General features: G+C 43.7%; 1 protein-coding gene across 50 annotated transcripts in view; it reads left to right on the top strand.

Annotated features, from left to right (window-relative positions):
- Positions 1 to 25,559, top strand: part of robo2 (roundabout, axon guidance receptor, homolog 2 (Drosophila)) — a 1,006,048-nt gene that overhangs the window by 759,340 nt on the left and 221,149 nt on the right. For all 50 annotated transcript variants that reach the window (XM_059650119.1, XM_059650114.1, XM_048540457.2 and 47 more), the window contains 3 exons: positions 18,286 to 18,443; positions 19,952 to 20,072; positions 23,403 to 23,541. In XM_059650119.1, coding sequence (XP_059506102.1) covers positions 18,286 to 18,443; positions 19,952 to 20,072; positions 23,403 to 23,541 — 418 coding nt within the window. The remainder of the gene's footprint in view (positions 1 to 18,285; positions 18,444 to 19,951; positions 20,073 to 23,402; positions 23,542 to 25,559) is intronic.

The following is a 25,559-nucleotide window of genomic DNA, read 5'->3' as shown; positions in this document are numbered from 1 at the left end:
AAAATGCCTCTTTAATTTTACGTATCTGTTTTCTATTAGCTAGCCAATCCTCTAAGCATGCTAGTACACTACCTCCTATACTATGGGCCCTATTGAGTAGCCTAATGGCTAGTTCATTATCAAACACCTTTTGGAAATCCATATACATTACTGAATTGAATTGAACCATTTATTGTCACATGTAATCAGTGTAAAAATACAGTGAAAAGTGTGTATCTTTGCCAACCATACATGTACCATTCATGTGTTAACTTGTCTGAGATGGACCACAAAGGCCATCAGTTTAATGGGGACAATGTAGCCATAGTAACCCAAGCCAAAGATAGACATGCACGGGAATTCCTAGAGGCATGGTTCCCCCACCCAAAATGTAACCAAAAAACATATAGAATTGGACTTCACATACAAATCAAACAGATCAAAACTGAAAATGACACAGCTCACCAGGCCTCACTGATGATGTTACCGAGCATGGTGATGAAACGTCCGTACAATAACCAGCTAGCTCGGCCAGCAAGACAACAATTTCATACCGTGCCTCCGCCAGAGACCCGCTCCAGGCTTTCCAGCCCATGCCGTGCTGTCACCAGCATCCCAATCTGGGATCTCCCACCGGCCCAATCTCACCAGCCTACTGCAGGAGACAACCTACATGTTCAGCTCCTGCCACGCGGTTCCCAGACATGACACAGCTCCTACCCAATTCCTCAGGTAGGTAAGGGCTGGGGGTGGTGCGGGAATAGAAATACTACAGAGGGACGGAGAAGAAGGGAGAGGCAAAAAAAAGAAAGACAAAGAAAGAAAGAGAAAGAGAACTGGCGAGCAGAGTGGAGCTCTGTCAGAGTGACTTACGCTGCCACCATCTTGCTGGGAAAGGATTACATCAAAGGCTTCCCCTTTATCTATCCTCTTATTCTCCTTAAAGAATCCTAATGAATTTTTCATGAGCTCCCCTTCATGAAGCTGTGTGGATGCTGTTTGATCATATTATGCATTTCTAAATGCTCAGCTACGATATCCCATATAACAGGCATTAACATTTTCCCAAACACCGACGTTAACCTATCTGGCCTATAGGTTTTGGAGATAATGGGAACTGCAGATGCTGGAGAATTCCAAGGTAATAAAATGTGAGGCTGGATGAACACAGCAGGCCAAGCAGCATCTCAGGAGCACAAAAGCTGATGTTTCGGGCCTAGACCCTTCATCAGAGAGGAAGGGTCTAGGCCCGAAACGTCAGCTTTTGTGCTCCTGAGATGCTGCTTGGCCTGCTGTGTTCATCCAGCCTCACATTTTATTATCTTGGCCTATAGGTTTTTCTTAGTCTCCCTCCTTTGTTTGAATAACGGTGTGCTACTTTGGCAATTTTCCAACCCTTTGGGTCTTTTCCAAAATCAAAGTTCACGGGAGTGACTTTGGACAAGTCTTTTATTTGTCAGAATCTGAATTGTTTTGAACTGCAATCAAAGAGTGCTCAACTAAAATGTTATGAGGCAATGATTTAAAGGTATCTCTTGGGACATCGTTGGAGAATTAATAGAATCTTGCAGCATTGCACAATACCATTTGTCTTACTATTCCTTTTACTTCTAATTTCCCCTGGACAGTTACTCCTGAACCTGACTTCGCTGCCTTTATAGACAGTACACTTCAACAACAGGAAGAAGAAATTCTCTCCATGTCCACACTGGTTCATTTACCAGTTATCTGAAAGTTCTACTACCCTTCTGTCATTTGCAAACATTCTCTCCCTGCGTGCTCTATCAAACCGTTCCTAGTTTTATCTGTCTCCATTAGATCTCCCCTTATTCCTCTTGATTATAAGGAGAACAGATGCAGTATCTCCAGTCTGCCCACAGTTGATATCCTTCCTTGCCAGCACTACTCTAGTAGACCCTTTCTGTGCCCTTTCTTCCCAAAGCATGGGACCCGGAACTGGGCACAGGAAGGCAGTTGAGTCTCGGCCACTGATTAATAAAGTTTAAACATGATCTCCCTGCCTGACCCACAGTCCCATGTTGACAGTAAGTTGGAGATGCTCTGTACGTGAAGACCGGGTCACTGAGGAATGGAGAAATAGCATTGAAGGGCAGAAACAAAATGGCAAGAAAAACTCAGAAAGAGATTCTTCTCAACAGAATCCATCAATAAACCTATATTTTTGGAATACTTAGAGGAACCCGTTCACATGCTATTGCTAATCCAACTGACTGTATATCACGGCACTTTGCTGTCTGGTAGAGATTTAGTATGTGTTAGCTCTACTAAAAACCCACGGGCACAGGGGAGTCGTTCAAATCTTCTTTGCACTAAATATATTTGCCCATTCGATTTTTGTTGTACTTGGCACTTAGGAGTTTCCAATTTTTTGTACAAGGCCTCATCATGTGTCATATTTGAGTCCTAGCTGTGAGAGACTGTCGTGATCGACACATGTGCAATCAAAGTGAGTGATTGGTCAGTATGCTGTAGGTGTATTGGTTGAGGATGAAATGCACCATGATAAAGGAAGGCTTTGCATTTCTATGTGTTTGAGGGAATACAGTGCGCTTCATAAGAGAGAGAGAGAGGCTGACAATTGGTTACGTGTAGCTTAGGAGTAGCCATTCTACAATGTTGGGGGAAGGTGAGGGAGCAGGGCACCAATAGCCTATCACATGTGGTGCAGGGATTGAACCCCATCTTTTAGAATTCTGTTCACAGAAGCTGAGAGAGGTTGGTTATTGGAATGTCAGCAACAATCACCATCAGAGAGGAAGCATCACTAGTCACAGAGTAAAACTTCCTTTATACTGTCCCTGTCAAACACTCCCGGGACAGGGACAGCATGAGGTTAGACACAGAGTAAAGCCTGTCCCCATCAAATACTCCTGGGACAGAGGCAGCACGAAGTTTTGTCTCGAGTAAAGCTGTCCCTGCATTGTTCCCATCAAACACTCTCAGGACAGGGACAGCACAGGGTTAGAGACAGAGTAAAGCTCCCAATGCACTCAGAGATAGCAAGAACTACAGATGCTGGAGTCAGAAACAACACAGTGTAGAACTGGAGGAACACAGCAGGTTGGGCAGCATCAGAGGAGCTGGAAAGTCGACGTTTTGGGTTGGGACACTTCATCAGGTTCTGATGAAAGGCGTAAACCCGAGATGTCGACTTTCCTGCTCGTCTGATGTTGCCTGACCTGCTGTGTTCCTCCAGTTCCACACTGTATTGACTCTCTCTACACTGTCCTCCTTAAATACTCCCAGGAAACAAACAGTGGAGGATTAGACATATTGGACATAGAACATAACAGTACAGCAAGAGACCCTTCAGTCTACCACTTCTCTGCTGACCCTCATGCCATTCTAAACTAATCACAACTGGTTGCACATGGCCTATATCTCTCTACTCCCTGTCTGCTCATGTGTTTGTTTAAATACCTCTTAAATTTTGCTGTCATATCTGCTTCTACCTCCTCCCAGCAGTGTGTTCCAGGCACCTACCACCCTTTGTGTAAAAGATTTTCGTTACACATCTCCTTTAAACTTACCCCCTCTCACCCTAGTATTTGACATTTGGCTCTGCGAAAATTGCTCAGACTATCCACCCTATCTATGCCTCTTATAATTTTATAAATTTTTATCAGTTCTCCCCTCCACCTCTGATGTTCTAATGAACGCAATCTAAGTTTGTCCAACTTCTGTATGACTCTAATGAAATGCCAGATGAAATGTCAAAGGCTGGTCCAATTACAACATTTACAAAGCATCTGGATTGATACATGAATAGGTAGCATTTAGAGGGATATGCTGACAAATGGGAATGGATTAAATTAGGATATCAGGTCGGCATTGACAAGCTGGACCGAAGAGTCTGTTTCCATACCGGACGTCTCTGTAGCTCTATGACGGTCCTTATGCTAATACATTCCAATCCAGGTGACATCCTGGTAAACCTCTTTCGTGCCCTCTCCAAAGCTTCCGCAGCCTTCTTATTGTGTGATGATGCACACAATGCTTCAAATGTTGCCTAACTAGAGTTTCATACTTTTATACAGATACAGAATAGAGCTTCCTCCACAATGTCCTCATCAAACGCTCCCAGGGTAGGCCCAGCATGGGGTTAGATTCAGAGAAAAGTTCCATCCAAGCCGTCGCCAACAACGATATTGGAGCCTCAGCTCAAAGCTCTTACTCCTGCCTGTCCTGGAGTGTTAGTGTTGTGTAATCAGTGTTCTAACGCAGTATAAAATGTCGACAGCAATAAACAGTGGAGAGGATGCAAACAAGTTTCTTTGACATTTACAGAGACAGAAACCTATTTTTATGTTTAAAGATCAAATATCTGACAGTTTTCAGACTGTGTCCGATTTCACCATTTCTACCAGATCCTCTGCGACGGGAGCCAGCAGATGCTTCCTGTGGATTTTTTATAGCCCTATTTTTAGTGTCATTGGTTGGAGAGAGAGCCTTAAAATGGCATCGCAGACCTCCTCAGAGGCTTGCCGTCTTTGAAGAAAGTCTGTTTGCTGGGTAGGATAAGATTGCAATTATGTTCTGGATAGCAGCAGGCCTGTGAGCCGTACTTTCAGGCTTAACTGTCTGACTGTCCTGAGGCCCTGGGGATTGAGTAGCAGATTGAAAATGTGGAAGGAGACAGATGGTTATTTGTGATCATCGTGTTAATGTAAATCCAAAACAGATAGAACTTTCTTTTCTCTACAATTTTCTGTAAGGGAGCAGGCGGGCTCATGACTTGGGATCAGACTAGCACAAAGTCAGTAACGGGTTAAGTTTATTCATTGAGAGCCCTGGCTGCTTTCATTTCTTACCCATTTCTAACAAGTTGCTGCAGAAGAAGGGGGAGGGTGAGGTCGGAGCTGCTGCTGGGTGTCTTTATTGGGCGCCCAGGCTTGAATTCAGGCCTATAGCCTGGTCAGTCTCCTTGCAGCTTTATGGTGTTGGCAGCAGGTGAGGTGCCTGCTAACACTGTTCCCTGTCCTTCTGAATGCTCACGGAGAGGGCTGCTAGCTGAGTTAATTACGCTGGAGGTTGTGGAGGGGAGAATCAATCTGAATGATTACTGTTAAGGTCTTAAAGCAATTGGGTTTGCTTTTCTGAGTTTCACTACACCACCAACCTCTCCACCTGCCCCTCCACCTGAACCATCTCCGTCAGTGCTAAACTCTGCCAATACGGCATTCTACAGGGTTTTCAGCTTTGGGACAGTGTGTGTGGGAGTAAATGAAAGAGCTGACTTTTACCACGGCACAACCCAAAGCTCTTGACAATCAATGACTTACTTTTGAAGTGAATGAGGGAGGCAACAGCCTTGTGGTATTGTCACTGCGCTGTTAATCCAGAGACCCAGGTAATGCTCTGGGACCCAATTCAATTCAAAAAAGAAATCAGGAATTAGGAGTCTAATGATAACCAAGAAACCATTGTCAATTGTCGGAAGTACCCACCTGGCTCACTAATGTCCTTTCGGGAAGGAAGCTGCCATCTTTACCTGGTCTGGCCTACATGTGACTCCAGACCCACAGCAATGCAGTTGACTCATAACTGCCCTTTGGGCAATTAGGGATGGGGCAATAAAAGCAATATCCTTATCCCATGAATGAAGTTTAATTCAGGCTGCTGCCTACTGCACAGCAAGATCCCACAAAAAATGGTGTCTTGATTCAGTCCAGATCATCTGTTTAAAAAAACTGCTGTAAATCAAAACCAAAAACAGAAGTTGCTGGCAAAGCTCAGCAGGTCTGGCAGCTTCTGTGAAGAGAAATCAGAGTTAATGTTTCAGCTCTGGTGACCCTTCCTCAGAGAATTTGTTTTATTGGTGTTGAGGGGTAAATATTGGCCAGGACCCTGGGTGAAAATTCCCTGCTGTTCTTTGAAACTGTGAGATGACAAGGTGTGGAGCTGGATGAACACAACAGTCCAAGCAGCATCAGAGGAGCAGGAAAGCTAACATTTCAGGCCTAGACCCTTCTTCAGAAATGGGGGAGGGGAAGAGGGTTCTGAAATAAACAGGGAGAGAGGAGGCGGCAGATAGAAGAAGGATAAAGGAGAAGATAGGTGGAGAGAAGACAGACAGGTCAAAGAGGCGGGGTTGGAGCCAGCTAAGGTGAGTGTGGGTGAGGAGTTAGGGAGGGGATAGGTCAGTCCAGGGAGGACGGGCAGATCAAGGGGGCAGGATGAGGCTAATAGGTAGGAGGTGGGGTTGGGGCTTGAGAGGATAGGTGGGAGGAAGGACAGGTTAGGGAGGTTTGGGGTGTGGAGATTTTGAAGCTTGTGAAGTCCACATTGATACCATTGGGCTGCAGGGTTCCCGAGCAGTTCCCACTATCTTTGAAATTGTAATTTTTTTTTCAGAACTTTTGTGCCCACCCAGACAGGCTGGAGCATATTTAATGATCAGAGATAATGGGAACTGCAGGTGCTGGAGAATCAAAGATAACAAAGTGTGTAGCTGGATGAACACAGCAGGCCAAGCAACATCTCAGGAGCACAAAAACTGATGTTTCGGGCCTAGACCCTAGAGCATATTTAGTGCAGGTTTTTACAATATCAACATTCCACCAACTCCCTCAGCGTTACTCTGGGTGTCTGGATTATTAATTCAGGAGTGTTAGCCCTGTGCAACCATCTCTCCATGCTGTTGTATATGGGTATTAAAATGTACACATTGTCTCACATTACATCTTATCAGGTATAACAATCCTATATATATTATATGACAGCCTGTGTTACTGGGTGTATCACTATACATAATAACGCACAATGCTATTTGATAGAGTGCCTCTGTCTATGCTACATGGGAGCTTGGTTAGATCACTCCTGGAGTATAGTGTGCACTTTTGGTCTCCTTATGCCAGGAAAGGTGTTATTTCCAAGGAGGGAGAGCAATGGGATGGTGGGCCTGTCCTATGAAGCATGATTGAGCAAACTAGACCGATATTTCAAAGAAGCGGGTCTCATTGAAGCGTACAAAATAGTTACATGGGTAGACAGCATAGATCCAGCTGAGAAGTTTCCCCTGACTGGCACGGGGGTATAGAACAAGGGACACAATTTAAAATTAGGCACATACCACTTAGGTCCAAGATTAGGAGAAATGATTTTACTTTGACGGTTGTGAACCTTTGGAATTCTTTACCTACAGAGGGCTGTGCAGTGAATATGTTTAAGATAGAGGTTGATAAATTGATGATTACGAGTGGTGTACATGGTTATGGGGATGGCGTGAGTGAAAGACACACTCAGTCAGCCATGATAGTATTGAATGATGGTCAGATTCAATGGGCCGAATTGCCTATGTTGTTCCCATGTTCTATGGTAACCCACTGAGTGTTTTTGAGGTATAATGGTCTTTCACTTACATAGTGCTCACGATGTTGGCACTACATCCAAAAACATCCATTCCCTCCACCACCGACGCACAGTAGCAACAGTGTGTACTATCTACAAGATGCTCTGCAGAAACTCACCAAAGATCCTCAGTCAGCACCTTCCAAACCCATGACCACTTCTACCCTGAAGGACAAGGGCAGCAGATACATGGGGACATCACCACCGCCAAGTTCCCCTCCAAGCCGCTCCACATCTTGACTTGGAAATATATCGCTGTTCGTTCACTGTCACTGGGTCACCATCCTGGAATTCCCTCCGTGGGGGCATTGTGGGTCAACGTACAGCGCGTGAACTGCAGGGGTTCAAGAAGGCAGCTCACCCCGACCTTCTCAAGGGGCAATTAGGGATGAGAAATAATTGCTGGGCCCAGCCAGTGACACCCACGTCCCATGACGTAATATAAAATAAATACACCGTGTAATAATAGTGTATTAATCATTCTAGTGCGACTGTATATGCTCCACAAGACTATTGCAGATTACTGGGTATCATATTCCCGTACATATTATGTCATAAAATACTGTGTGTTCCTCGGTCTAAGGCCTTTCTGAGTTAAATGGCCATTGTCAATGTTTTGCAAGTTTTCGGCCCTCGGGATTTAGATGATAATGTGAAGCAGAGCCACACAATTTCTCAGATGAAGCAGGATATTTGGGCTCTGTCTGATGTATCTCCTAATATTTATGTCATTGAATTTGTGAATAATGCAACTGACAGTGATGATATGATCTGATCTATGGCTTTAATTTAAGAACCACTGTGTGATGTGTGGCTTCACAATGAGGCAGCATCTTTCAAATGTATTTATTTTTTATTGAGGAAGCCAGATAAAGGCTTCGCGGCCCAGGACATGAGTAAGATTGATGATGGGATGATGCTGCAAGGCAATGCCAAAGATTGTGATTGGGTTTGACAGTGGGGAGTGGGTTCAGCAGCTCTCCATGTTATCTCAGGACAGAGAGATGTGGGCATCAAGAGATTTCAGGAATGGCTACATTTGAGTGAGAGAGCTGCTGGCTAATGTGGCTAGCTAGCTGGTACTTCCTCCCTCTACTGCCACTGATACGCTTGGCTCAGATTCTGATTGCCGAAAGTCCAGGACAGAGGGAAATCCAGGCTTCTCATGGTCCAAATAGAAAGAATATGGAGAGGATTGTCGTACTGGAAAGACCTGGGTGGGGTGGGATGCCTATGAGGTGTGAGGGGTTCAAACCTTGAACTAGGAGGGGACAGCATTGTTGGCAATGATTATAAAAGGGAGTGTGAAATGGAGACAGCAGCCTGTTTCTCACCCAAGGCCTGAGCAAGCGAACCCCCCTGTGACCAGCCTAGCCCGTGCAACGTGTGGATTTAATGTTGATCATTAACATCCTACTTTTTTGCCAGCAGCCCGTTGATCACAGAAATAGGGACAGGAGTAAGGGTGTTCAGCCCCTCGAGCCTGCTCTACCATTCAATAGGATCGTGGCTGATCCGATATTCCTCACATCGACTTTTCTGCCTGTTCCCTATAATCCTTGATTGCCTGACTGTACAAGAATCTATTCCAGCCTTAAATATAACAAGGACTCTGTCTCCACAGCTGTCTGTCACAAGGAGTTCCAAATACCCACAGCCCTCTGAGAGAAGAAATTCGTCTCCATCTCAGTCTTAAATGAATGCCCCTTTATTTTAAAACTATGCAGTCTGATCCCAGACTCTCCCATGAATCAAGACCCTTAAGAATCCTATATGTTTCAGGAAGATTACTGATTATTCTTCCCAACTCCAGTGAGTACAGTGCCAACCTGATTTCTCTCCACAGATGCTGCCAAACCTGCTGAGTTTTTCCAGCAATTTTTGTTTTTGTTTCTGATATCCACCATTCTTTCTTTGGTTTTGCTTTTGTTCAGTAGAAGAAAGGAAGGTTGAGCATGGTATTTCAGTTTGCTCTTGCTGAAAAATTGGTCCAAGTTCATCATCCTGTCTGCAACACTGCATCGAAGACTAAGTGTGGATGAATTATATTTGGTTTGTTCAAACGTGAAGGGTTGGTGGGAGACGGGCTGCACAGGAATTGTTCGCTGTGCAGCTTGAGATGGAGCCCAGCTGGAATGGGCAACAACTGATGAGTTCCAACAATTCTTTTTGGATCATTGCACCCTGTCACAGCAACACAGGGAAAATCTCAGTGAGATCAGGTTGCGCAACCCTAACCCGAATCCCAATCCTAACTCTAGGCCTAATCCTAACCCTAACCCAATCCTAATCCTAACCCTCATCCTACCCTAACCCTAACCCTAACCCTAACCCTAACCCTATCGCAACCTGTCACAGCAACACAGGGAAAATCTCAGTGAGATCAGGTTGCGCAACCCTAACCCGAATCCCAATCCTAACTCTAGGCCTAATCCTAACCCTAACCCAATCCTAATCCTAACCCTCATCCTACCCTAACCCTAACCCTAACCCTAACCCTAACCCTATCGCAACCTGTCACAGCAACACAGGGAAAATCTCAGTGAGATCAGGTTGCGCAACCCTAACCCGAATCCCAATCCTAACCCTAGGCCTAATCCTAACCCTAACCCAATCCTAATCCTAACCCTCATCCTACCCTAACCCTAATCCTAACCCTAATTCTAACTCCAATTCTGACCCTAATTCAAACCCTAATCCTAATCCTCACCCTAATTCTAACCATAATTCTAACCCTAACCCTAATCTTAGCTCTAACCCTAACCCTAATTTTAATCCTAACCCCAACCCTAACCCGAACCCAAATCCTCATCTTAATCCTAACCCTAATCCTAACCGTAACCCTAATCCTAATCCTAGCCCAAATCCTAACCCTAACCCTAATCTAATCCTAATCCTAACCTTAATTTTAACCCTCACCCTATCCTAATCCTAACCCTAAAGCCAATCCTAACCCTAACCCTAATCCTAACCTTAACCCAAATCCTAATCCTAACCCTAATCATAATCCTAATCCTCACCCAATCCTAACCGTAACCCTAATCCAAATCCTAATCCTAAATCCTAACCCAATCCTAACCCTCACCCTAATTTTAACCCTCACCCTACCCTAACCCTAATCCTAAACCTAACCCTAACCCTGATCCTCACACTAACCCTGATCCTAACACTAACCCTAAACCTAACCGTAGCCCCGACCCTGACCTTAACCCTAACCTTAACCCGAACCCTAATGCTAATCCTCACCCTAACCCTGACCCTAACCCTAATACTCATCCTCGCCATACCCTAACCCCAAATTTAACCCTAGCCTGAACTCTAAACCTTACCCAAATCCTAACCCTGTGATAGAGGGTGGACAAGCTGAAGGGGTTCAGATTCAAGGTGTCAGGGAGAAACCACGTTTATGTAGTGATGTATTATGATCTGAAATGCACACTGGGAGCAGATTCCTGAGGAACTTTCAAGAGGGGGAAATTAGACGAATACTGGAAGCGCCAAATGTTGTCGGGTTACGGGGAATTATATCGGGACAGATTGTTTTTGAAGAAGCTCGCATAGTGGGCTGACTGGTCTCTTTTCTGTACTGTGTGACACTGGGAATCAATGACAATGAGGTTCCCTCTCTTTGAAGTTGCTAACATACTGTGGAGCATTTGCATTAGCCATAGGCTTCCATTCAGTAGGCTGGAGCTTGCATTATGTGGTTCCTGTGGTGATATATCAGCTGACTTATTTATTAGCTGCAGGAATGCTGAAGGACTTCTTTTTTCTAAAATTATACATTCGGAAACCTACCCGAGTTTCCATTAGGGGAGCAATTACCAGTCAATTAATCATTGCCCAGCCACATCGATTGCAACCAGTAACCAGTAGCCGGAGAACTTTCCCTTTCTAGTCTGGAAGAGTGTAGAAGCGAATTTAGTCACCCATTTGGCAGTGCCTGCCTCACCTCTGTCCTCGACATTCCCTCTCTCCCTGTCCATCACAAACAGTCTGCTGTCCAATTTTTCATTTCTGTCATAACATTCTTGGCTTTTCTGATTGATCCGCAGCAGCTAATGGGCCTTTAGGAACCTCAGGCCTATCAGCACACTGGACAGAAATTTATCCCACTTGATCTCAGCGTGTCTGCTCCAGGAGAGCAGTCATCAACCTTTAAAAACAGAAGAATCCTTTTCACTCTGTTCACATGCTGCTTGGGTTCCTGCTTGGAGAGCAGCCCTTTGGCAGACTTCATTTGCACTAATTCGCAGACATTAATTTTCTATAATGTGACTTTGATAATTAAGTTTAACAGCTTTTAAGATAAACACAAGATAGCAGCTTGAATATGTAAAAGATTAAATTCACCTTGGATTGACTTGTTCGAGCTGTTGACCCCCTGCTTATACAAAGGGAGGTTAAACTAGGCCTGTTTAAAATCATGAGGGGTTTTTTCATAGAACAGGTCGGGAGAAAGTGTTTTCACTGACAAGTGGGTCATTAACAAGAGATTTAAAACAATTGGCAAAAGCAGTTATGGGCAAATGAGGAGACAATTTTTCTATGTTGTTAAAATCTGGATTGAATCATTGAGGAAAGCAGATCCGATGGGAACATTCAGAAGACAATTGGGAATGGATTTGAAGAGGAATCATTTACAGAGTTGTGAGGTTAGAGCTATGGAGTAGGACTAAATTTGAGAATTCTTCCATTAAGCCAACTCTTGAATTATGGGCTGAATGGCCAGCTTCAGTGCGATCAGGTTCAGTGATTATAAGAATATGGGATTGAGGATACAAAATGGAAAATATTCCTGTGAATGTACAGAACTTGCACATTGAAAAAAAAACTCATTTTGTCAAAGATTTTCATCTTACACTGGACAGGAATTTGCAAGAATAGGTTAACATAGGTGCCAAACATTCTGTGGTTCATTCCTCAGGACAATGCCTTGACTAATCAGCAGCAAATTGTCTAGTTTAAAATTTAAACAAAGCTTGACAGTTAATTGTCAGTCATCAGCCAACTCCGTGGCAGTGTTATGACCAATCAGAGTCCACTTAGCAACCAAGTACCAATATACAGTCTCAGGTGTTCTTACCCTGTTACATTGCTATCCTTGTAAATGCTGCGCTGAGTACAACAAGAAAACTTTGACAAAATGAGTCTTTACTTTTTGAGTTTCTAAAGTTATTTGGCTGACAGCCAACAGTCATCCAATAAGAGAAAAGAGTCCATTTGCATTTTGATTGGCCAAAGGAAGGCAGGGCTGCATGGTGATAGAAACATCAGGCATGCAAGAGCAAAGAGATGGCAGTGGGTCAGTTAGAAGCAAGAGTTCATGTGTTGAAACCTTCAGGATTACATTCAATAAAACATGATTGCAGGATTGTTGCAGGCTGGCAAGATCTGCTTTAAATTATCCAAAGAGTGTTTAAAGCCAATGTGCAAACAACTTCAGAGTACTTCTCTTTTCCATTGCTCTTAGGGATTATTGAGGCAGGAAGAAACCAGGACCTGGGTTCAATCAGCGTCCAAAGAGAGCAAGATCATATTCAGAAAAGCAAAAAAATCACATCAAAATCACCCATTAAAACTAAAGTCAATCTGAAGCTTAATAGTGCCCCACAAAATGTAGGGGAACACATTTATACAAAATTACACAGCCGCATACCTGGATTCATGGACCCACCTGCACATAATTACACAGGTATACATACAAATACCGACCCATACAGACAAACACACGCATCAATCAAAATTGAGTCTTGCAGTAACTGCTGTCCAAGTGTTGAATATATATAGTGCAGAGAGAGATTTACTCTAACCTCATGCTGTCCCTGTCCTGGGAGTGTTTGATGGGGAGAGATTAGAGAGAGCTTTGCTCTGTATCTGACCCCATACTGTAGCTGGCCTGGAGTGTTTGATGGGGACAGTGTAGAGAGAGCTTTACTCTGTATCTAACCCTGTGCTGTCCCTGTCCTGGGAGTGTTTGCAGATCAGTGTAGAGAGAGTTTTCACTGTATCTAACCCCATAGTGGATCTGTCCTAGGAGTAATTGATTGAGACAATATTAGGGAATTTTTGTACCTAATTCTGTGCTTTGCCTGTTTGATGGGGACAGTGCAGAGAGTGATGTGGAGTTTTGGGCAGACACCATTGTGATAGGGTCTAAGCGCTGCCCTAAATCATAGGTTACATAAATTTACCTTGTTGAGACTGATATCTCAAAGTATATTAATGACACTAATGATTTATCTTGTTATAGTATATAGATTGAGATATGTTTTGTCTTCGGCAAATTATGTTTTATTGTCATGAGTGCTCAAGTACAGGAGTACAGTGAAGAGTTTACAATGTCACCTCGGAAGGTGCCGACTTAGCTACAAAGAATCCTTGGTACAAACCTTGGATACAAGAAGAGGAATAAGGAAAAAGTTGCATTTCCTTACAGTGATTCATCACATACGTGAGAAATAAGACATAGTTAAAAGGATAAACATAACAATCAGGTATACAAATCACAGATAAACGTTACATCGCAGTAGCTCAGCTCAGGGGTTTCCACATGTGCTTAGACCAGCCTCGCAAGACGCCGATGTTACTGTGTATTTCATATTCACAAGGAGTGGACTTGGGAAAGTGTCCACTCCTTTTGAAACATATAGAATAAGCAGAGGGTTAGATAGGGTGGATAGGGAGAGCCTTTTTCCTAGGATGGTGACGGCGAGCACGAGGGGGCATAGCTTTAAATTGAGGGGCGAAAGATATAGGACAGATGTCAGAGGTAGTTTCTTTACTCAGAGAGTAGTAAGGGAATGGAACGCTTTGCCTGCAACGGTAGTAGATTCGCCAACTTTAAGTACATTTAAGTCGTCATTGGATTAGCATATGGATGTACATGGAATAGTGTCGGTTAGATGGGCTTGAGATTGGTATGACAGGTCGGCACAACATCGAGGGCCGAAGGGCCTGTACTGTGCTGTAATGTTCTATGTTCTATGTTCTATAACTGATTGACTGAACAGACCACAATTAGTCCATTGCATTGAGAGAGTGACAAAAGGTAAGACAGGCGTTTCATGTCAGAATGCCATGTCGTGATATCATCTAACTGTCATAAAGGTGCACTGTATGCCTGACCTGGACTTTATTCATGAACACAACAGGAGGGAGTCATGCTCTATATCTGATCTGTGTTGTACTTGAACATAAGCCTGACTTTCAAACTTGGGAAAGTGTCCACTCCTTTTGGTCATGAACACAAACCTGAACTGTGACATGGCTTATTGAGAACGACATTGTCTGAATCTGAATAGTAGATGAAGGCTGACATGTGTAGGGTGTCTTGATTATACAGTTACAACAATCCTGAATGTGGCTGATCAAGTTTAACTGTTACTGCTGCAAATTGAGCTGGATGGATGACATCATGTCTGTGAAGAATAGGTACCATTGTAGGGAAATTTGGCTTCAATGTGACTTCTGATTAAACCAAGTGAAACTATAACTTTATATTCACTGGCACAGTAATTTCTGTGGTATAAATAAAACTAATCACCAAATGTCAGCCTGCAAAGTATGCCACAACACATTTGATATTCAAGACACTCATAAGTTGATTGACATATAACCTGGCCCATACATGTTTTAATAAGTGTTTTGCATGTACTTAAAGCGCTTTCCACCAACAGGAATGTTTAGAGTCCTGTCAATTAATTCTCAGTGTTGTGAGAAAGTAAAACAGAAAGTGCCACAGAAAATCAGCTCATTTGGCAGCATTTGTGGCGACAGGAACTCAGAATTAATATTTTGAGTTCAATGTCACTCTTCTTTGTAACATTCTTTTTTAGCTTACATCTCCAGTATATCGTTTTTATTAAAGTTTCTGGAAATATTTACTCTGTATCTAACAATCTTGCCATATCTGCACTTAGAGTGTTTGATAGGTACATAGCCCCATGCTGAACCCGTCCTAGGAGTGTTTAATGTGAGAGTATGAGTAGAGAGAGGTTTACTTTCAGTTTAAAGGAGTAGAGAGAGCTTTACTTTGTATCTCACCCAATTACGTATGTGTCCTGGCCTGGTTTATGGGGGATAATGTGGAGAGAACTTTACAATGTTTGAAACAGTGATTGGAGATTTACTCTGTATCGAAGCTTATGCTGTCCCTGCGCAGGGGTGTTTGATGGGGACAGTGTCAAGTAAGTTTTACTTTCCACTTACTTTTCATTTTAAAAGAGAATGGGAATTTGTTTTCAGTTTAAAAGTGTACAGAAAGGTTTACTTTCAGACTAAAAGAGGGGTTAGAGCATTACTCTGTATCTGACATTAAGATGTACCTGTCTTGGGAGTTTTTGATGGGCACAGTGTAGAGGAAGCTTTACTCCATATCTAACCCCATTCTGTCCTTGTCTTGGGAGTATTTGATTGGGACAGTATACAAGAAGCTTTACTCTGTGTCTAATTCCATGCTATCCCTGCCTTGAGAGTGTTACATGGGGTGCGGTGTAGAAGGAGCTTTACTCTGTATCTAATCCTGTGCTGTCCCTGTCCTGGGACTGTTTGCAGGATAGTGCAAGAGCAGGTTGTACTCTGCGTCTAGCCCCATCATGTGTCTTCGAGAGGTAGTCTAATTGGAGTATATAAGATGGGCAATAAATCCTGGCCAGCATCTCTCAAAAATTTTAAGAAACTGAAGCAGATGGCAAATTAGACTCAGAGAGGGGTTTTCTCCTTTTGGGACAATCTAGAGTCAGAAGAGGTGACAGATTTAAAACAGAGATGAGAAGAAATCACAATTGTCGAAAGGTCATGAGTTTGTTAAATTCACTATCCCAGAGTGTGGTGGATACGGAGAGACTGAATAAATTCAAGGAGGAGATAGACAAATTGTTAATCAGTAATGGGTTGAAGGGTTATGGACAGTGGATAGGAAAATGGAGTTGAGGCTGAGATGAGATCCACCATGATCATATTAAATAGCAGAGCAGGATTGAGGGGCTGAATGGCCTAATCTTGCCCCAAGTTCAAATGCATCTTATGCGTGTAATTTGATCCATTTCTCAGAGTGGTGAAACATAGAACTTTGAAAATGTAAACATAGAAAGGAAGAATTCTTTAATGATTGTATTAACATGGAAAATTCAGCTGTTGATGAGCCCAGCAAGCTCCCAGAGGATAATCTGGTAATTAACTGTATCAGGAGTATTCAGAGGTTTAGCTGTTAAGCCACGTTGGACCATCAGTGGATGAACACCTAACTAGTTCAGGCTCAAGGAGCCAAGTAGCCTGCTGTTCCTTCCAATTCATACGTTCTATAGCATCTCTCTTTTCTCCAGCAATATTCAAGTTCTGTACTACTTTGTGACCTTGCAAATGCCTGAGACAGAGATATAACAATGACAATATATTGGGATATCAGCAACATGAGTCAGTGCAATATTTGGTTGGCTCAATTGGCTGGACAGCTGGTCTCTGATACAGAGTGCTGCCTATGGTATAGGTCTAATCCCTTAACTGTTTGAGAACATCATGAAGGTATTTCTTTCTCAACCTACCCTTATGAGAGAGCATGGTTCTTCATGATTGTGGCAACTTTACTTTTTTAGTTCAGGTGAAAGTCCTTAATCCTGTTTAAGGATCCCCTTCAGAACATTCAATAGATCTTACTCTGTAAAGTATTAACCAATAATTTCCACTGACCTTGTTTCAAACCTCCTGTCATAAATGTTGCAACATTGAGTGAGTGATGGAGATCTCAAGAAATATTTCTTAGGTGGCTCTTTGATGAAGGGTCTAGGCCCGAAACGTCAGCTTTTGTGCTCCTGAGATGCTACTTGGCCTACTGTGTTCATCCAGCTCCACACTTTGTTTTCTTCGGTGGCTGCTTGCAGCATTTTCCTGGGATTTTCTCAAAACCTCCACCAGCATGATAGCAGGAGATTAGGACCTGGAAATTCCAGCCAGTTCTGTATTTTCCTCACTGGGTCTGGTTGTTACATACAGTTGGATGGTGTTCCTTTAACCTCAGAAAATTAAGGGACTGTCAAACAGATGTCTGTAAAGAGTAGAATAGAATAAAGTAGAAAATCCTTTATTGTCGTGTGTACTCGAGTACAGGCATACAGGAGTACAGTGAACAATCGTACAATGTTGCCTCTTATGGCACATCTTATGTGCAAATACCTAGGTACAAATCTTACATACAAAAGAGGAATATGAAAGAAAAGTGGTTGCATTACATTGCAGAAATAAAACGTTGTTTAAAAGATAGTGTTGACAGTGGTGAATAAAGAATTTGATAGTGTGGGTAGAGAGAACCTATTTCTTTTGTTAAGGGCTTATAGAATTCAGAACAAGAAGACATGAGCTGAAAGTAGGACATTCAAGGGTGAAGTCAGGGTGCATTTCTTTACACAAAGTGGGATGTGGGGACTCTTTCTCCCCACAAGAAGCAGTTGGGGCTGTTTAGAGGGTGGAGAGGGGGCTTGGTTGAAGTTGTCAAGCTGAGAGATTTTTTTTGTACATAACAGAGGGTGAGGAATGGACTGCTGTTTGCCTTGTTATCTGTTCCTTCATGCGTTGAAATCTGTAATGTAATTCCATCGACTCTCTTGAGATATAACCGACAACCCACCGACAACCATTAATATCCTTTTCCAAACGGAAATTATCTGTCTCTGTTCTGTGAATTGCCAAGTTTCCTTTGACCATTGTGTCAGGAAGTATTTCCTTACCTAAGGTGAAGATCATTGAGCAAGGTTTCACAAAGGGATGGAGGCACAGTTCTGCAGCGATCCAGTAGGATGGCGGGACGGAGCAGAGGGGCTGAATGGCCTCCTCCACTTGTTCAATGAAATATCTGATATATTAGGTTGCAAACAACTAGTAGTGGCAGTTCCTGTTGAGCTTGTGCTGCTGCTTTAACCATCTCAATCTCACTTGCAGTGCTCCGGGATGATTTCCGACTGAATCCCACTGACGTGGTTGTCGCTGCGGGTGAGCCAGCTATCATGGAATGCCAGCCACCCCGTGGGCACCCAGAGCCGACCATCTTCTGGAAGAAGGACAAGGTCCCCATTAACGACCAGGATGAGAGAATCACGGTGTGTATCTCAGAGCAGGTTATCGACTGGGAATTGATCAGAGTGGGTGTGCTGACATATGAGGGAGCTGGGAAGTTTCAGCATTAACTCTCCTCACTCTTGGAGTAACACTATCTCATATTGGCTTGCAGCAAGAAAGTCCTTGTGAAATAGTTTTGGGCAGATTAAACTCATCTCCAGCTGACGAGAGCTCAAAGAACAAGGCAATTCTACAATCCAGCGTGAGTCAAGGAGATGGCAGAATGGCTGGTTGTGTAAATGCACCCAATAATCACACCAAGATACAAGTATATTCTTTTTGAGTTTGTGTCTGAAACACACTGTTGGAACAATGTAAAAGACACTTACTGTCCCAGGAGTGTCCAATAGGGACAATGTCGAGAGAGCCTCATTCAGTATCCAATCCTGTGCTGCCCCTGTCCTGGGAATGTTTGATGTTGATTTTTGAAGAGCTTGAGTCCCTGCAATCATCTTCACTTTGTTAAGCAAAATAACTTAAAACAAGGTGCTTTTGTTTCATTTTATTCTGAGCTTCTATTGATGGGTAATCTGTCCATACATGGCTCTCCTTCAACTGCTCAGCTGGTAGAGTGGAAGATTGTAAATGTTTTGTGGTGGCGTGATGGCTCAGTGATTAGCACTGCAGCCTCACAGCGCCAGGGACCCGGGCTCCATTCCACCCTCGGACGATTGTCTGTGAGGAGTTTGCACATTCTCCCCGTGTCTGCGTGGGTTTCCTCCAGGAGCAACACTTTCCTCCCACTGTCACAAAGATGTGCAGGTTAGGTGGATCGGCCATGCTAAATTGCCTATAGTGTTCAGGGATGTGTGGGTTATTGGGGAATGGGTCTGGGTGGTCAGTGCAGACTTGTTGGGCCAAAGGGCCTGTTTCCGCACTGGAGGGATTCTATAAACTTCTAATGCTGTTCTTCCTGGGAGTAACATTACAACACCTGGAATAACAGCAGGTGCCCATTTGGCCAGGTGAGCCCCTGCTAGACATTTGGGCTAATTATTTCCACTGATCCACTATTCTTGCCTTATGTATTCCCCTTGTGAAGTATTTATCTGATTTGATTTTAAAGCTGCGGTAAAGTCTGTTATGATTGTCCTTTATGACAGTACAACCTAGATCACAAACCTCAGCGTCAAAAGGATGGATTCTCAAATCTTGCTGGTTCTTTCATCAGATCTTTAAGCCTGTTTCCACTGGTTACTGATCCTCCTGACGGCAAAATTATAATTCCTGCCTGCATATTTTAACAAAACTTTTCTGAGCATCTTGATTGAATATTGCTTTTGCTATCATTTCTCGAAGGGGAGAACAATCCCATCCTCAGTCTCCCCATGTGACTGAGCCCCACTTCCTTAGTGCTCTTCTGGTAGAGCCGATTGATCAGGGGCCTATTGGAGTAAATGAGAAATGAAAAGGGCAAGAAATGTAAAATCGTGGCAGGTGAAAGGTATAACTCCCTGCCTCTTTGTTGTATCTCCCTTTTATCACTCAGATGCGTGGAGGAAAGTTGATGATTTCAAACACCAAGAGGAGTGATGCTGGTATGTACATCTGTGTGGGGACCAATATGGTGGGCGAGAGGGACAGTGATCCTGCTGAACTGACTGTCTTTGGTAAGTCCTCCCCTCAAAAATAGTTCACAAATTGTACTTTAACCAGTTTCGTCCTTTGTATAATTGGGAGATCTGCCCCAGTTTTCTTGTTCAAGGAGGCAGAATTTGTAAGATGGGTTGAATAGCCTTCTTCCATACAGCCTCACTCTGTGCTGTGCCACTGTAAAGAGAGATATGATGCTGAAGCTTTTCACCGTGCGCTCATCAGGACCAACGCAAGAATGCCAAGTTACAAATAGTCACAACTCTTTCTGATGCTGGAAATAAGGATGCAGATTGGTTGACACTCATTCACTTCTTTCTATGATGATTGGTTGCTAAGTCTGCCTTTCTGGCTTTCATCATGACAACGCCTCAGCCAATCAGAATCAACATACTCTTTTCTCATTGGTATTCAAGTTTTGTCCTGACCATTTGATCAATAAAACAGAGGCCTTCAGAATTCAGAATGGGTTTAATACCATAACAGTGTGGAAGATATCTCACCAGAGAGTGGGGAGCCTGGGAAATTCTCTGGTTGAGGCCAAAACAGTGAATGGTTTCCAGAAGGAGTTAGACATTGTTCTTAGGGCTAAAGGGTTTGAATTGAATTAGCTTTATTGTCACACGTACTCAAATAGATACAGTGGAAAGTGTACAAGTCGTGGCTTATGGTACAAGGGGCCTAAATACAGATTCTTCAGTACAAGCTCTTTAGGGAAATAAGGATTCGGGAAATAAAGAAACAAGTCCCACATTACAGATCGCAGTAATACATTCGAAAAATAGTGAAATGAAAAGTTCAGAATAACAGCCACTTCAACCTAATCCATGCTGGGTCTTGAATCACCTTGAAGCCAGAGGCCCGTGTTGAGATCACCCTGAGCTGAAAGACTGCCGCAAGCCACGGAGAGACCGCCAAGCCAGGCTGGCACACCACCACATCGGGCCAAAAGACCACTGCAGGCTGCCAAAAGATGGCCACAGCCATACTGATAGGATGACACAGCAGATCAGCTCTGAGGAGGGGAGTCTGAGTCTGCACTCAAGCTCGGGGTTCAAGGACATCCAAGGTTATGTGTGGGAAGTGAGAACAGGGGACTGAGTTGGATGATCAGCCAGGATCAGGCCTATTCCTGCACCTATTTTCTATGTTGATAAGATATTTCCAGTTGGGGTGTGGGATTGGGGAACAAAACTATACAGCACAAGATTGCAGCTAATAAATCCAATTGAGAGTTCAGGAGAAACATCTTCACTGAGGGAGTGGTGAGAATGTGGATCTTGTTCCCACTAAGAGTGGTTGAGGTGAAACTAGACAGACACACAGGGGAATAAGGAGTAGCAGGATCTGCTTAAGGGATGAGCTGAAAGGATATAGATAAAGGATGAGCTGTAGAGGATAGATGATAGTCCAAATTAGTTGCGTTGAAAAGGCTATTTCAGTGAGCCACAGACTTCATATTTGCCTAAAGGATATTGTGTGAGGCCAGAGCCCAGGCGCAGTTGTGATACCTCCAGGGGAGAATAGCTTGCTGAGGTAATTGGTTCAGTAAGATAATAAATGTGGCTAGTATCAAAAACTACATGCAGCAATCTGGCAGCATTTTCAGGGAATCTCACAGGGAAATAGTGGCAAATCTGGCGATATGAATTTTCAAAATTAGGACTTCTGTGGGTGATTCAAATGATAGCATATTGATAGGAGCCAAGACCTGTTCAGTACTCAGTTACACAGGCCAGAGCCAAAGCTGATTCAACACATCTGAGCCATGACTCCGTGTGAAGCCTGTTCTAGCCAAATTGCTCAGGATGCTCACTGCCTAGACTCTGGCACAAAGATAGGCTACTTTTCAGGTGAGGGGGTGCTGGGAGAAACAGAAGGATTTGTGCACTTGACAAATTTGAGGAACAAAAGGCATGACTGGGAGTCTGAAGAGACTGGGACTCTTAGTTGAAGGAAAAGTGAAGACTAGATGAGGTGGAATGTGAGGAAAATGGAAGGATAAGTCCAAGACTGCGTAAGTATAAAATTGTGATGAATGAATTGAATCAGGAATTGAGAAGAATGGTGAGAATGTGGAGTGCATTACTGCCAGGGAATTATTCCGATGAATGGCATGGATGCTTTTAAAAGGAAAATATACACTGACAGGAGGAAGAAGGAAAGGAACAGAAGGAGTGGTCACAGAAAGAATTGGAGTCAGCTGGGAGGAGGCATGTAATGAGCACACAAGCGGGTATGCCCCACTTGGGCCAAATGACCTGTTTTGATGCTGTAAGATCAACACACTAAAGTGGGAGTCTTATTTCTCTGGGTGTCCTCTCTGTTTTCCCTCGAATTTAGAAGGTTAAGGGGTGATCTGATTGAAGTCTTCAAGCTATTGAGGGTCGCAGTGGCTCAGTGGTTAGTACTGCTGCCTCATAGCGCCAGGGACCCAGGTCCAATTCCAGTATTGGGTGACTGTCTGTGTGGAGTTACAAGTTCTCCCTGAGTCTGCATGAGTTTGCTCCAGTTTCCTTCCATTGTCCAAAGATGTGCAGGTGAGGTGGATTGGCTGTGGGATGTGCAGGATTACAGGGTGTTTTTGGGTGGGATGCTCTTTGGAGGGTCGATGTGAACTCGATGGGCTGAATGGCCTGCTTCCACAATGTTAGAACTTCTATATTGACAGGGTAGATAAACTGTTTCCACTGGTTAGGTATTCTGGTACTAGGGGGTATAATCTGAGAATTAGTGCCAGACCGTTCAGGAGAGATGCTGGGAAGCACTTCTACGCACAAAATGTGGCAGACGTTTGGAACTCTCTCCCACAAACAGCAGTGGATGCTGATCAGTTGTTAGTTTTAAATCTGAGAGAGATAAAATTTTGTTAAGCCAAAGTGTTAAGGGATATGAGCCAAGGGCAGATAGATGGAGTTAAGCTACAGATCAGCTATGATCTCTTTGAATGGGGAAACAGGCTCAAGGGGCTGAATGGCCTACTCCTGTGCCTGGGCTCCTATGAGTGTGGCTAAGACAGGAAATGAGGCAAAATTGTGACTTCAGTAGCTCGGGGTTGAAGGTCACAAATTGCGAATAGATGCAAAGGCAGGTTTGAGAGTAATGTGTTTTATTTGAGTGCAAAAGTGGATTCCCCTCGTGGGAGATTAAACAGTGTAGCCAAACGGTGCAGGTGATTCGAATCATGTTAATCTCTTCATAAAAGAAGTTAATTACCAGGGGCATTCTCTGTGACTGCAAGGCAGTCAAGTAGCAAATTACTGGTAGTTGACTCACCTCCAATTCCACTCGGTTCACAACCACCTTGTCTGTTTTGCCTTTGTGTTTTTCACGTTGCCGCTACCTAGAACGCCCGATCTTCATCAGACGACCAATAAACCAGGTGGTGTTGGAGGACGACTCTGTCGAGTTCCGTTGCCAGGTTCAGGGGGACCCACAGCCCACGGTGCGCTGGAGAAAGGATGACACTGACGTTGCCAGGGGCAGGTTTGTAGATTCAACTGAGGGGAATCTCTCAGCGATTCTGGAATGATTGTTGCTCAGGGCTCACTGAGTTTCCTTTTCCCTGAGGCTGCGATCAATCAGCATTTATGAGCAGTCACAAAAATCAAAGCATTCCAAAAGTAAACCAAGAAATCTTCCCAAATCATCATCATGAAATCTAACAAAACCTCTGTCCGTCCTAGGCATGCCTCGGGCACTGTGGAAGAAGCTTGACTCTGTATCTAACCCCGTGCTGTCTCTGCCCTGGGAGTGTTTGATAGGGACAGTGTAAAGGAAGCTTTACTCTGTGTCTTACCCCATGCAGTCCCTGCCCTGGGAGTGTTTGATGAGGACAGTGTAGAGGGAGCTTTACTCTGTGTCTAACCCCGTGCTGTCTCTGTCCTGGGAGTGTTTGATGGGGACAGTGTAGTGAGAATTTTACGCTGTGTCTAACCCCGTGCTGTCTCTTTCCTGGGAGTGTTTGATGAGGACAGTGTAGAGGGAGCTTTACTCTGTGTCTAACCCCGTGCTGTCTCTGTCCTGGGAGTGTTTGATGGGGACAGTGTAGAAAGAGCTTTATTTTCAGTCTGAAAGGGTAGACAGAACTTTGCTTTCTGTTTATATGTGTAGATGGAGCTTCATTCTGTACCTATATCTGTGCTGTCCTTGTCCTGAGAGTGCTTAATATGTACCATGTAGAAGGAACATTATCTTCACTTTGAAAGAGTTGATAGAGCTTTACCGTGTATCTAATCCTGTGCTGCCCCGTGTTTATTTGCTTGATAATGCTGACATCCCAAATCTTGATAAGGAAAGCATTCTCGAGAAAAAGAACATCTGAGATTGAAGGGAAAGATGATCCTTTGAATTTGAAAGAAATTTGTAACTTTGAAGGGAATGTCAGTTCTCACACACTGCTTGTCGTTTCTGCTGAAACAAAATGATAGATTGCAGATAATCCTGAGGTTCAGGAAAGGTAACAGGGCTATGTGCCAGTAACCAGCATGATGTACAACAAGTGAATGAAGAATGTAGCAAAATTTCTGATCATGTGGCACTGTTTAGATTCCAGGTGGATGCTGTCAGCTTTGGAATGGCAGACATCTGTGATGGTAAAAGTATGAGGGTCTGAAGCTCACTGAGGTTTAACATCCTGCAATTTTAATTGTCAGATTAACTCTGTGGAAGGTCTCTGTGTTAAAGTTTGTGCTTTTGCAACACCTGCTTCTCTGCTTTAATGTGAATCATTTTGAGATTGGAATTTTTTTTTCATCCTGTGCTTTTCACTGCTAGTGCTAGAATTCAGTATTCTATATCCATTGTTCAATTTCTAAAACTGTATCTGCTGGTCTCATACGTCACGGGACAGGGGTGTGAGCTGGCCAGCTATACGCTGTGTATGTATCACATCTGGATATGTTGAGTCTGACCAGGGAGCACCGTCAACCTTTCAACAAAGTGACCAGGCACAGGCGTACAATGTGACCTCCTGTTCTTTCCAAGCTGCATCATAGCAGTGAATCGTTCCGTTGACATTTTATGACTCATAATATCGAGGAACAGCTGAAGATACTGCAATGGATACATTTCCCACAACATTCCAGCAAAGGTACTGAAGACTTGCGACCCATAGCCTGTGCTTCCCTCACCAAGTTGCTCCGATGTAGCTACAGCACTGGCAGCTACCAGATAATGTGGAAAATTGCCCAGGTATGTTCTGTACACAAAAAGCAGGACAAATTTAACTCAGTCACCCCATCCTGGATCATCAGTGAAGTGAGTGATGGATGGAGTGAATTGGTAGAACTCACTCCACTGGTTGGAGTCATACCTGACACATAGGAAGATGGTCATCTCAGCTCTGGAACATCCCTGCAGGAATTCCTCAGGATAGTGTCCTCGGCCCAACCACCTTCAGCTGCTTTATCAGTGACCTTCCCCCTTCATAAGGTCAGAAGTGGGGATGTTCGCCGATGATTGCACAATGTTCAGCACCATTCAAAACTCCTCAGATACTGAAG

This window comes from Stegostoma tigrinum, chromosome 12, assembly GCF_030684315.1.
Source record: "Stegostoma tigrinum isolate sSteTig4 chromosome 12, sSteTig4.hap1, whole genome shotgun sequence".
NCBI lineage: Eukaryota > Metazoa > Chordata > Chondrichthyes > Orectolobiformes > Stegostomatidae > Stegostoma > Stegostoma tigrinum.
Note: the sequence above shows the minus strand (reverse complement) of the source record. Positions and strands in the feature narration are given on the sequence as shown.